Source organism: Periophthalmus magnuspinnatus, chromosome 16 (assembly GCF_009829125.3).
Source record: "Periophthalmus magnuspinnatus isolate fPerMag1 chromosome 16, fPerMag1.2.pri, whole genome shotgun sequence".
Lineage (NCBI taxonomy): Eukaryota > Metazoa > Chordata > Actinopteri > Gobiiformes > Gobiidae > Periophthalmus > Periophthalmus magnuspinnatus.
The window spans coordinates 13333423-13347249 of record NC_047141.1 but is presented as its reverse complement, the minus strand read 5'-3'; the positions used below and the strand labels follow the sequence as shown (position 1 = coordinate 13347249).

General features: G+C 40.2%; 1 protein-coding gene across 1 annotated transcript; it reads left to right on the top strand.

Moving 5' to 3' along the window:
• The first annotated feature begins 1853 nt into the window (after window positions 1-1853).
• Window positions 1854-4244, top strand: utp11 (UTP11 small subunit processome component). Its single transcript, XM_033980984.2, has 8 exons — window positions 1854-2056; window positions 2167-2228; window positions 2755-2857; window positions 2936-3052; window positions 3135-3228; window positions 3418-3548; window positions 3868-3978; window positions 4049-4244. Exons 1-8 carry the CDS (start codon window positions 1997-1999, stop codon window positions 4130-4132), a joined length of 762 nt encoding a protein of 253 aa, XP_033836875.1. The 5' UTR covers window positions 1854-1996; the 3' UTR covers window positions 4133-4244.
• Window positions 4245-13827: the final 9583 nt, after the last annotated feature.

Below are 13827 nucleotides of genomic sequence, written 5' to 3'. Positions count from 1 at the left end.
AGAGATGGGGGTTTATTTAAAACCTGAAGCATTTTTTATATGTAACCACCATATTCATTGATTAAAAATATTTGAGTTGGAAAGAAGTTAAAGTTAAACTGACAACTTCTCTAATTGGAGTCTGCATCAGTGAGTTGCATCATATTTTGACTTATAAACATTAGAAAAACTGGCTTATTTTAAACACTCATAATGAGTAAATGATTGGGCACGGTATCTCTTTTGGTCAGCCATTTTATTAACTATCCACTGTACAGATTCACTTCCCTATAGTCTGTAGTAGTTGTAGTAGTTGCTTAGCTCTAAAATATTCAGGCAGATTCTCATCTTGATCCGCTAAATTTAGAAAACACTTCAGCATAATATGTGTATGTAGTTTGCATCATGGCCCTTATAATGACCCTCCACTACTGCCCCAGCCTCTTGTGGCTCCTCATGCGTGACACTCTTAATGATTAATACAATTCTAAACAGGAAAGAGTTCGCTAAGTTAAAATGCAGACAACGTTTAACCCGTAAATCCTGGCTGCTTCTTGAGTGTGCTAGTTTAAACACATGTTACAGTATACAGACAGTGGGATCTTAGGCTCAAAACCTCTGCAGCAATGATTAGACAGTAGATTGATAAACAGGCCTATGACATAATGTGGAAACACTGATCCCATTCACAGACAAAATCTCACACGTATAAAGCACATTCCTGGTGGTTGGTTGGTGGGTTGGGGAGTTGCTACACGGAGGGAAAATGGTTGTGTAGTGGTGGAATATCACTCTGCGTACCTCTCTTCCCACATGTTCAGTAGGCTGGGAGACTGGAGGAGATTAGGAGACTGAGCGGTGCCTTCTTTTGCTGGCCTCTCAAAAAATCGTGTTGGAAAGAGGATAGTGTATTTCCCCAGAGAAGTGATGACCCCATCGCCTTGAAACTTCCTGTACTGTTCCCTAGAAATAAGATAACATAAAAGGGCAAACCGTAAATGCTGCTGCTATTTTATTATAATGCATGAATAAAATGTTCAAAAGGCACCAATAGACTTTTACAAAGAACATATGGAATTAAATCTACACTATGTAACATTCTGGTGGGTCTGCCACAATCTTTTCTCAATGCAGATGTTATTGTTTTGTGTAAAATTTTCCACAGTATGGCATTAAACATATCCATCTTCATGGAGACAAGCAGCTGATATCGAAATTACAGGTCAGATCTGTGGAGGAGACCCTGCTCACAGTAAAAATATTTTGTCCAAGGTCATTCTGAGCAATAAAAACACCTGTGATTGAATAAATGCAAGATAGATAAAATAATGCCATACTGTGGAACATCCAGACAAAGCTGTCCATGGACACAGTGATGGACCATCCACACATTGCACCTTTGAATTTAACCTAGAACAAACAAGGAAGCATGAAAAATAACATGTTGAACATATATTCAAGTCTTAAATCATTTGGATAAGTGGAGGGAAATGTTGCTGATCTTTTAAATACATTCATGGTTGCACGCAAACCTCACTGAAATCCAAATGGTTAAGTGATTGCAACATATGTTTATAACCTTAATACCTGAGTCCAAAACGTTTAACTTCAAGAGAGACTGAACGAAGATGTGTAGAATGTAGATGATTTTTAGCTGTAATAAAAAGTGATACTGCGCTTCCCCCAAGTGTCTAAAATGGGTATTACATGGAAAAAATAGTCAAACTTACAAACTAGTCACAATGTCTGTTGTTGCGTTTAATTTACACTACATGACATAGATTTTTTGTTACTTACTAACACTATACAAAACTGTAATTACCATCATAAACACTAACTTGCGTTATTACGTTGCGAATCTGCGAAGAGGAACTACACCGGTCCGGGCAGGAAGTGGAATCCACGTGTCCTAGAATAGCACAGAGCTGCAGAGCACTGGAAAAGCTAACAAATTCTCACTAGGAACTATCATAAGTTGTTTGATTTGTACTAGAAGTTCTCAGTGGTGTTGGACAAAATGTCGTCTTTCAGGAAAGCGTTGAAATCCCGACAAAAAAACCACCATGAAAGATCTCAGGTTTGTTGTTGGTTAGCATGCTAGCTCGGGTCAATGTGAATAAACAGCATATGTCTATGAGGAGTTGTAATGTCAACTCTGTTAACCATGGTATCTTTTCCTATCAATAGCCCGGATTTCGAAAACATCTGGGATTATTGGAGAAAAAGAAAGACTACAAACTTAGAGCAGAGTAAGTTGAAAAATCTGTCCACACTTGTAATTATTGTGCATGGAAATATCGTATGCAGATGTGTTAATGAAAAGCTTTTCACTACACTTGCTATTGTGCTACTGCTTACTCATAATGATAATGAAGTCGTTTCTAATTTCAACATAACGGTGTATTTCGGGTGTATTAAGCACTGATAATAGGGATGGGCAATAGTGACATTCTATCTTAATATATTTTTCATTATTCCTGTGAAAATATTCAGATAATATTCTAGGATTCCATAAAAATGTGATATATGGTGCCTGTAAATGTGATTGTTGAGATTCAAGTATCGTACTAAACATTGACATTAAAATTAACCACAAAAGGGCAGTAATGTCATTCATGTGTTTGTTTTTTTGTATTGTAGACTAAATACCCAATTATAGTAATTTTTCCAAAAGTAGTTGCAATATTACCTTTTGTGTGTATCTCCTGCCTCTATTCAGCAGTTCTATTTATGCCCTGTATTGTCATCTATAAAAGACTATCTTTTTATATACAGTGACTATCACAAGAAGCAAAACACACTTGCTGCTTTGCGAAAGAAAGCACTGGACAAGAATCCCGATGAGTTCTACTTCAAAATGATAAATTCTCAGCTGAAGGTTGGTAGCAATAACATTCATTCTCTTGTTGATCAGGCTTTGTGGTCTTGTTCAAAGTTTCACTTATGTTTATGGTAGGATGGAGTACACGTAGCAAAGAAATCCACTGACGAAGAGATGACAGAGGAACAGAAGAAGATGATGCGGACACAGGACATCAAATACATAGAAATGAAGAGAGTTGCAGAAGCTAAGGTAAGTTGTTATATGTTGTAAACCCAGTGGATAAATACTCTCTGATGCTTTGTTTTGCTGAAATTCATTCTGTACTTTTCAGAAAATTGAGAGGTTAAAAGGAGAGCTTCATCTTCTAGACACAGACAACAAACCAAAAAACAAGCACATATTCTTTGTGGATTCTAAAAAAAAAGGTAGAATTTGAATTGTACTCTTGGACCTTTATCTTATCCATTAGCAATCTTTACAGTTTTTATGGATCAGACCTGGACAATTGAGGGATTACACAGATATTTCCAGTTTTTGATTAACAATTGGCCTCACGTTTCATGGTCAATTCAATGTTTTTGTGCTGTGGTTTTTTTTGTTTTTTTGTTTTTTAGTTCAGTCATTTGATTTGGCGACTCACCTCAACACTATGCCTGAGCTGGTGGACAGAGTGTTCAACAGGCCAACTATAGATACGTTGAAAACAAAGAGCATCCAAGGAGCTGTAGATCCTCAAAGTGTTGAGGTGAGTAAAAAAAGAAAATAATAAATAATTGTTTTTAGTCATTATTGTCACACAGTGGCTCAGTAGGCTTACCCATGATCACCCAAAGGTTCGTTCTCATCTGTACATATTGATGTACCCTTGGGCAAGACACTTCACCTTGCCTCCAGTGTTTTACACTGCTGTTTCTATGTGCGTGTGCTTGAGTGAATAGTTGGAAATTGGCCCTAGGCATGTTTGCATTTGTGTCATGAATGTTCATTAACATACGCTGCCTCAACCATGAGAATAATATTATATAACAATGTATATTAATGTATTTGAATATTTCTTTCCATAGAAACTAAGTAAGCAGCGTAGACACCAGTATAAAATCCTTGGCCAGAGGATAGACAGGGAAAAGAAGATGTTTGTCATTAGTGAAAAAATTCAGACCAGAAAAGATTTGCAGGTAAGAGATGGCTCTAATTGAAATGTTTACATAATTCAGATGTTAAGTATAACATGTCTTTTTCATTCAGGATAAAAGAAGGAAGATTAAGGTAAAGAATGAGACCAAAAATTCTGCAGCTGTCTACAAATTTCAAGCAAAGAGGCAGCGCTGACCAAAAAGACTTTCACTGGCAGTTTCCATGCAATGTTTGAATCAACCAATAGTTTTATGCCATTGTATATTTATTAATCTTGTTTTCTTGAAATAAAAATACCTGAATTTCCTGATGAATTATTAGTTTGTGCATAAGCAAGTGCATAGTAAGATTTTCCTTTTTTTCCCTCGTGTGTATTGTCCTGCTGCCAGTAGGTGGTATCAGTGTTCTATAAGTTACTGCAAAAAATGCACTCAAGGCTGCATGGACAAATAGGCAGGAGAAATTATTGTAATAATAATGAAGAAACTAAAATAAATGGTTTCAATGTTTTTATACTGATAACTGATTACTTTTAAGTACGTATAAAAGTACCTCACAGTAAATAAAATTCAGGTGAAAGACTTAATTTAAAAACCTGTTTTTGTTTTACTGTGAAACTAATTGGGGAATATGTTTAGGATAGACCTTGCCCCTTCTAAATTCTGTATGCCTTTTATCTCCTTTTAACTTTTACATTATAACTGATGTCAGAAACACTGGATGTTACTTTTTCATATATACCACAGATGTGAAGACACTGCCTCCACATCCGCTGAAGGACACTCTTTTGTGGGCTGCATCCTTCAAAGGTACAGCCCTTGACTTTTGCAGATCATATTCAGTTAGTACAGCAAATTTCCCTGAAGACCTTCTTGACCATTTCAGATCAACAACTGAGGACATCAGCAATTTAGCAAAATCTGTAGATTGGTTATCTCTTTTTAAACTAGCCAGACACAAATGCAAGTGTCATTAGGCCCCATATATTGCAATATGGTAAAACCACATGAATTTTCAGTAACATGTTCAATAAATCATATTAGCTTAATTGGCATAAAGTTAAATCTTGCCACCTAATTGTGCATACATGGCAGTTGTCCCCTGCCCTTCTATATATATAATGTAAAATATTATAAAGTTGAAGTCAGTTTTGAATGACAAATGTCTACTTTTAAGGATTAGATACTGGATGGCACAAAAGCCCTTATGATGAGCACCACATCAAGGCTAGTTACGTCGGCATCACCAGGCCTTTGTCACCAGTTTTGTTCATTGTATTTATGGAGAGAATTTCTAGGTGCAGTCAGAAGCCGAAGGGGAGCCAGTTTGGGGACTACAGGATCCCAACTCTGCTGTTTGCAGATGATGTTGTCTTGATGGCTTCATCAAGGCAGGCTGAAGGCCACATGTGCTGGAGTGGTTTGCAGCCAAGTGTGAAGAGGCTGAGATGAAAATCAGATGGAGGAGTTCAAGTATCTCAGGGTCTTGTTCATGAATGAGAGAAGATTGGAAGATGAGATTGACAGGTGGCTTGATGGAGTATCTGCAGTGATGAGGTCGCTGTATCAGACTGCTGTGATAAAGAAGGAGCTGAGTCGAAAGGCAAAGATCTCAATTTACTGGTCAATCTATGTTCCTACACTCGGGGAGCTTGGGCTAGAGCCACTGTTCATCCATTTCGAGAGGAGCCAGCTGAAGTGACTTGGGCATCTGTTCCAGATGCCTCCTGGATGCCTCCCTGGAGAGGTGTTCCAGGCATGTCCCACTGGTGACCCCAAGGAAGGCACAAGAGGAGGAGCTGGAGGATGTACAGTGGGCAGTACATCCACTGAAAAAATGTTAATCTTCTTGCAGTAATTGTCCAATTTCTTCCTATCTAAAACTCAAAGTGCATCATTACTTGATTTGGTGGGATAGTACCTGTATCATACTTTTACATCAGTCAAGTGTCAGTTTGTGGAGACAACTGAAAAGAAAAGTGCAAAAATACAAGAAGTAGCACAATGGAATCCTTTTACCTATGTCATTAACATGGAAATTTCCAAACTAATATATATATATATATATATATATATATATATATATATATATATATATATATATATATATATATATATATATACACACTAAGTAAGAGTTATGAAACATCTACATATGTCACATCTGCTGGCCTTGTCCAAGTACATTTATAAACTTTACCACTTTCTTAAACTAGAAAAAACTTACAAGGTTTTTGTTCAGTCTGAAATGAATTAACTGTGTTTCACTGAAATGAGTAGTCTAACCGGTCATATGCACTTTAATTTATGGTAAGTTGTTAGGCCTATTGAATCTCACTTTTATAAGAGGACAAAATATTTATTCTTTTATCTAGTATTCATGAACAATTTCACATTGACACGAGCTGGTCTTTTCCCATTCTGAAAATCTTAGCTCCTTTTAAACCCAGACTCTGCCCCTCACAGCCATCACTCTCTGTCATAAAAATCAAAGTTTATTAGCTCAATATACAGTATCAAAACGCTCCATAAATCCACATAACTGTACAGCCATCGGCATGTAGAGAGCTCCCGTCAGCTGTACCAAGTCTAAGTGTAATTACTGCTTTCATCTCATCCTGTGTAATAGACTCACGGCTCTGGAGCGGCAGCACTGACCCGGGCCTGATCGATCACGGAGGTGGCACCTGCTTCATAAAAATCACCCATCCATCAGCCTGTCCCGGGACCCACTGCAGAAGAGAAGGAAGAGCCAGGCCTGGAAATGTCACCCAACCCACCGCCAGCAGGGAGAGGGGGGACCAGGAGGCTTTGGCCCAGACACTGCTGACCAGAGCAAAGGTGAGCCAACATCCAGACATTACAGAATGAGGCAAGAGTAATGGGTGGTGTTCCATTGGACCTCTTAAGCCAATATAAAACTCAATACAAAGTGGAATGTGAGAAGGTCTACGTATACGCAAATATAATGGTGAATTGATATAGTTTGTGTTTGTATCTGCCAGCCAATAAAGTAGAACAATGTACCAATATGTCAAGACAAGAGAAATGCATACTGGATTCTTCCACCTAAAATCCCTTGATGAAATAAACTCTCTGAAAAGTGGTACCACATTGGGTATACCACATATACTACAATAGACATAAAAGTAGTGAAGAGAATCACTGTCTGTAAATGTCAGGGATACAGTGCTATCAGAGCCCCCCTTCTTCCTACAAATCCTTTTGTGATGTGAATGGTGTCTGCAAAGAAGTATGTTAAAAATTATATATTTAAAATGTTACTTTGGTTGTTGTGCAATTGTATTGTATGCATTATTATCATTAGTATCATTTTATTGAATAATACTATGGGTGATTGCAGAATTGCTATTTATTTTTTACATATAAAAAGAGTAATAATTTTTTTCCACTCGCAGTCTTGTGTATTGTGTGATGTTTTCAGATGAAACTGTCCTTGTAGAAGCTTCCATTGCTTGTCCCTGAAATGCCACTTGCTCCTAACTTGACATTTCCACTCTTCTCATTGATGTTTGTGGCCTCTCCATCACTGAATGACTGACTTCCTCTCCTCCCCCCACCCCCTGCCTCTACTCCCCCCTCCCCTTTTATCCTCCTGCGTCACAACAGCCGGCCGCGTGCGTGCACTGGACCCTCGGGCTGGGGCGTTCTATAAGCGGAGGGGGGCAAAGGGGGACGGGTGTCAGCTTGGAGAGCCCAGGGGTCAAAACACTGTGTGCGCAATTCCGGGACCCCAATCTAACCGGCAGACCCAGCACAGACAAGCCACTGTTCCTCCTCAAGATTCCCTTTCTTTCCCCCGAGCAACACAACTCTATAGCCGGGCTGCTGCGGTGGACCCAAGGGTGGGTAGTGGGCGACCTCCATGATTTTAAAGATATAGACAGACACTCTTCTATTGTCAGAAAGCCCATAATTCATTTGGCCATCCTGTCGCCCCTAACCCCAGTGTAATGACCCCGGAGGTTTGCTAACGGACAGTCATTTAAGAATGGGGGGTAAAGTGGTCTACGGTGGGGGCAGCTGGAGGCCGTGGCATTGACCCTAATATATAAGAACAGTTTGAGTCAAAGTGGAAACTGGTTAAGAATGGGCCTATTACAAAGGACTTCTGTTGGAGAGTTAAGTTACTGGTCATAGAAAAACAGTAGTTATAAATGTAGTGCTTTTAGATAATAATAAAGGAAGTTTTGTAGTATAAGCAATGATAAATGGGGGGCGATACAAATGTTTGTGCTGCTGACAATACTCTTTAAATTCAGTACAAAAAGAACATTGACTAATAAAATGACCAATGAATCAATTATGTCAACAAGAGCTGTATAATAATGTGGCACTTTCTCCTTACAAGATCCTTTAAATTAAACATAAAAGGATTGACAATAATTGATTACACATATATATTTAGAGTGCGTTTACACTTATCCTTTTTGGGTCCTGGTTTAAGTCCTGATGATAGATTTGATCTTGTTAGTGTCCTGGTTAGGCCCAAGATTAGTTCCGAATTGGTCCCAGTTTAGTCCCAGTTTTGATGTGGTCCATGTGCAAGTGTGAACCCAATCTCTAACATTTTTATTATGATTACACGTGGGTGTTGCTCTCGTTGGCCAATCTTCACACTTCTTTATTCGTGCCAAAATCAACTAACTAATGCTTTTTGAGACTAAATCAGCTCATCAATTCAAATGATTCCACGTTTTTAACTTGGTAGATCTTGGAAAATCTTGCAGATGAGTTCAGCGGAGTAAAGTATGAGCTCACCATTTCAAAATAACAGAGTGGAGACTAATCTGAAAACAGGTACCAACTGGCTGATGCAACGTCAAGGACAACATAGTCTTCAACTGTCGTGTCCCAGTACGATGGTCCACTTTGATTCTTGGTGCCTTTCTGAGTGGAGTATGCACGTTCTCCATGCCAAGGTGTATTTTGCAACTTAACTCCTCTTACTGGTACTTCTGATGGACATTCTGACACAAGATCTGGAAAAGAGAACGTCAAATGGAGAGGACAAATTTCCCTAGTCTCAAAAGACAACCAGAACGCTCCTTGTTTTATTATGAAAACTTAACTGCAAACAAGAACAAACCCTAAAGTCTGGTGTAAATATACAATCTTAAAATCCCCCAAAAATTCCTATCAAGTACACACGCTGGATTTGATAACCTCCCTCCATGCAACAGTATTCTTCTTGAGTTGCAGACCTTTTGAGACTTATTGTACAACCAAATGAACCCCTCCCAAAACACACATTATTAAAACGCACATATTTCTCGAATAGTACCTCCCGTACAATTCAGCAGTCAGTCTAGCCTTAGCTTACTGAGCCAAGGTTAAGCACGGTTAAGGAGAGCGCTAATCGATCCCTCATTTGGCAGGGGCGGGCGGACGGACGGGCGAGGTGGTGGGGAGAAGAAAGAGAGGTAGCCTGCGGTCTGTGTGTGTGTGTGTGCGTGTGTGTGTGTGTGTGGGGGGGGCATATGTGGGGGTGTGGTGGGGGGATGAGACACACTTTTTATCTTTATTTCTCTCCTTTAAGTTGAAGCCTGGTGTCATGGGGCTTTTGAAGCAGTGGATTGAGAGGAGGGACACTGGAGGGGGGCTCTGGGGGGGGGGGGGGGGGGGGGGGGGGGTCTCTTCATGCCAGGGGGGAGAAGATCTTTACAGCTTTGACAGTGGCCCTGACAAGTTGTATGTGTGTGTGTTTATGTGTTTGGCTATGGGACAGGATAGTGCTATTGTTTGCATGGAGAGCCTGGATATGTCTGGCTCATGCACAGAGGTGGGAATCGCGCACCCCCCCTTTTAAATTGCCGCTAATGAGCCCTGGCTTGTGAGAGGCACTTGAATTGATTAAATTTGCATGGAAGCCTAAATCATGACGGGAGCTTCATACGCATGCCCCACCACCTTTAGGTGCACACACACACACCCCACTGCACCTCGGAGCCACAGGGGGTGTCTGACAGCAGGGGAGGGAGGGGCAGGAGGACGAAGCGAATGGGTGGGACAAGGTGCATTACGCATACATGCAAAGTGCAGAGGTTCATAGCGCTTTCTAACTGGATATTCTTCAATGGGTAAAAATGACCAGGACAGAATAGTTGGAACATTTTGAGCTGGTTCAAAGCCAAATGTGGATGGGAGTGACCTTAGGAAGGGTCTCTAATAACTTAACACTCATTCAGATGTGTGAATTGCCATTACAATTTTCATTCTAATGTGTAGGCTATAGCTGTCTTCCTTTACAACAAAAAGGTTCTGGGTTTGACTCTGTGTTTGCATGATTCTTCCCATGGGTTTCCTCTGCCCACTCCTGTTTCCCTCATCAATCAAAAACATGTTTGATAGGTAAAAATCCTCCAGCTAAGGTAGTCCTGACCAAACCCTGCTCAAGATTTGATTTGTCCCCAGGCGCTACACTGCAGTCATCTATTTGTCCTGGTAGGTTGCTCCAGTGGCAGTGAGGGAAGGGTCAAATGCAGAGAAAAGTACTGTTTATTAACCTAGTAGATATATGTTCTTAAATTGATACATGCAAAAAGTATAAGTCATTTTTATAAATATGTTTTTTGGCATAATTAACGCTTTCATATTGAAGAAATATGAAAGCGTTAATCTCTATGCCCAATAACTCCTGGACTTCAACAACCCAACTATACTAGAATGTTAAATCATCTCCTTGCATGTAAACATAGAACAATACAACATCACCCCTAGACCCCCCCACTATCCCCACTCCCCTCCAGACCCACAGGGGGTGTCTGTCTGCGAGGGGAGGGGGTGGGACAGACCAGGGGGTGGGACTTGGTGCATTACTGTCAGTCCATCAGTCAGCGGCGCGCCTCAGGGATGTGTTCATTAGGCTTTAACTACCGGATCTGTCCTTGTCTCCATCCCCAGCATGTCATTGTACAACGCCATCATCGCGTGTGTGTACAGTATATTTATGCAAGTGTCGCCGCGGATCACAATACTCTATACGTGCGGACGGGGGGTTAAATGTGTTTTGACATTGTGCAATAGCCTGTAATTACTGATAATGGACGCCGGTATTGTCTTTGAGATTGAGTAGGTAGTGCTTCTAGTAACTGTGAAGGCAATTGATGGTTGCTAAAAGGCCATGCGTGCAAGGAGGAAGCTAGCGTTATTTGGGATGTTCTGTTGAGTTTGGTATTAATTTTTGTTTGCTTGGGTGATGTTTTTCCTCTTCCAGAATCATGACCTCCAGCTGACAAACCCACACCTGCTGGACATGAAGAGGAGAGGAGAAAAGAGCCCATACACCAGTGACCACTCTGGGCCCACTGCAATTGCTGCCATATTTTTCCATGTATTTGAGCAAAACTTGTCTTACCCCAGTATTATTTTTATTTTTATTTTTTAATTTCCATGATTATTTACATTGTAGATTCTGTCTGACGGCATTTCTTGACCCTGACAAGTAGACCCGTGAAGTTAAAATCATTTCAGGAGACATTCTCAAGAGGATCACTGAGAGAAGGCCAAGGGTTTACTGTCAACAAAGCAAACGTTGAGGAATTTGAATATACAATGTAAAAAAAAAAGATGTGAGATAGGCTTCTACTTTGACAATGTTTAAATCCAGGCTCAGAACGATTCTGTTTAGCTGTGCACTCTTCTCTTTTAATGTTAATTTTCTGATGATTGTTTGCTTTTGATTTGTTTATATTGCGATTTGAATGTATTTCTTATTCTGTAAAGAACTTTAAATTACTTTGTGTATTAATTGTACTATACAAATAAAGTTTCTAAGCTTTGCCTTGCCTATATTTGATATCTTCCTTGTATAGAAAATGTAAAAAAAATAGTAAACATAAACAAACAAAAAAAATGAATGAGAGAGTGTGTCCAAACTTTTAACTGGTAGTGTATATTTATAGGTTATAAGCAGCTCGTGAGGTCAAAATAAGTCAGCTCCTTTTTATAAAGCGGTTTAATGTCTGATAATCAGGATGTGCACGTTGGCATGCTATGTTGTCATGACTGCAAAACTGCTCTGGTCTCTAAGAAAGTTGTGAAAAGCACCGATAAACTGTTTCATCACAGTGAATAATTAGGATGCTCTGAATGCGTATTGTAATTGAGGAATAACTTTGATCCAAACCAGTTCTGTTTAAGGCTACACTCACACAGCAGAAGGTAATGCCACCAGGCCAGGTCAGACCTCTGGAAAGGCAAGCCCACTCCCAGTAAAAATGCATGTATTTCAAGTTTTGTTTTTTTTTGTTTTTTTGAGAAATAAAGCAACTGTAAATGAACAAAAGAAAAAAGGAAAATGTCAGCGTTATAGTGTGGAACATACCACGTGAAGCTATAACTTTTAGATGGATATATGCAAGTGGCAGACCCTCTATCAGAAAAGTTACACATTGCATCTTTAACAGGATTGGGATTCAATGGGCTCAGCACTATAATAAGATAACTAGACGCTCTCTGGCTTGGGTATAAGTTTTATTTTTAAATCAACACATGCATCAAGTAAAATAGCTTTTAGTGCTATGAAACAATGTTATTTATGAGTTGTTTATTTTTTTTTTTTACATTTTGTTCTATAACCATTTAGATGATGCAAGCTACAAAACTGTAGCTTGCATGTTCCTCCTATGTTTGAGCTCTCCCTTGTGCAGGCAGTAGACAATAAACATCTTGACTGGACTATGGGCATTCTAACTTTACACCTTAGGACTACCTTTCTTCACTCATTCATCTTTTGTACAACAGTCTTGGGAGTGTTTCTCTCCCCAGATAATCTCCTTTACACCTCACTCCACACGGTGAGAGCTACTCTGTGCATGTGGACTCAGAGTTGACTATGGCAGCGATGCATGTGTGCGAGTTTGGTGTGGGGCTAGCTTGAGCGTGGTTAGTGCGGGTGATTGCTGTAATCAGCTGGGGCCGCTAATCAGGGTTTGTTCGTCAGTGGCCTGATGAGGGGCGATGAGGGCCGCTGATTGTAATGCCACGCTTTGATCGGTCTCGACTACAGACAATCATTATCATACTTTTTTCCATTTTCGGATTCCCACTTTTGAAAATGAAGATTGCCAAAGTGTAAACAAACAATGTAAACAACGCAGCACCATATGATTTCCAGCTACAATGGAAAGATGGAAAGTAGTATTATTATGTTGGATGTTTTCGATCCAGTGGACACAATGGCTGACAATGTGTTATATATCACTATTTAGGTGTCAGAGTCACCCCTATCAAATAACATAAGATGGGGGAGGGGGTGTGGATGTTGCAGTGATATAGGTATGTGATTGGTTGGGGGCTGGGAAGGCAAATGTGACCCCTCGCTTTTATATCTTGTCACACACCGCCTTGCATCTGATTTTTTTTTTTTCGTTCTTTTTGTGCGCAAGAAGGGAGGGTGGGTATCGCATCGGTGCTATTATAGCTGCCTCATCAGCCAAGTCCCTACAAGGCCTGATACAAATTAATTAACCTAATTAGGGAGTGTGATTGCGGGTGTGATTATAGGGGCTGGGAGGTGGGGGGTACAGGGAGGTGGGGGTGCGCTGGCAGCCAGGGCCCGGGCCGTGATCAGCCGCGAGGTGTGGGAGAGCAGCCAAGACACTCTGCATGGTTAATGAGAGCTCCCCGATCACTCTCCACCTCCTATGTACCTCACCAGTGTTCTTTTGCACTCAGATCTCTGCTTTGTAACTTGGCCCTGTTTGCCTGGAGGTACTTTCAAAAATGTCATCATTATTCTGTAGCAAACTCTCATGTGCTTTCAGTAAATTATATGCTTTGTCAATTTTATCCCAATTTGTGTTTGGATAATTCTGAGAGAGGGCTTTTGCCTGAGTACCTGTGCTGGTAAGAGGAGACAATTAAAGA

Excerpts from the sequence above, each read along its gene's own strand:
- utp11 (XM_033980984.2), top strand. The coding sequence starts at position 1,997 with ATGTCGTCTTTCAGGAAAGCGTTGAAATCCCGACAAAAAAACCACCAT. Across the intron at positions 2,858-2,935 it reads TGATAAATTCTCAGCTGAAG|GATGGAGTACACGTAGCAAA; the intron begins GTTGGTAGCAAT and ends TGTTTATGGTAG. Across the intron at positions 3,549-3,867 it reads TAGATCCTCAAAGTGTTGAG|AAACTAAGTAAGCAGCGTAG; the intron begins GTGAGTAAAAAA and ends TTCTTTCCATAG.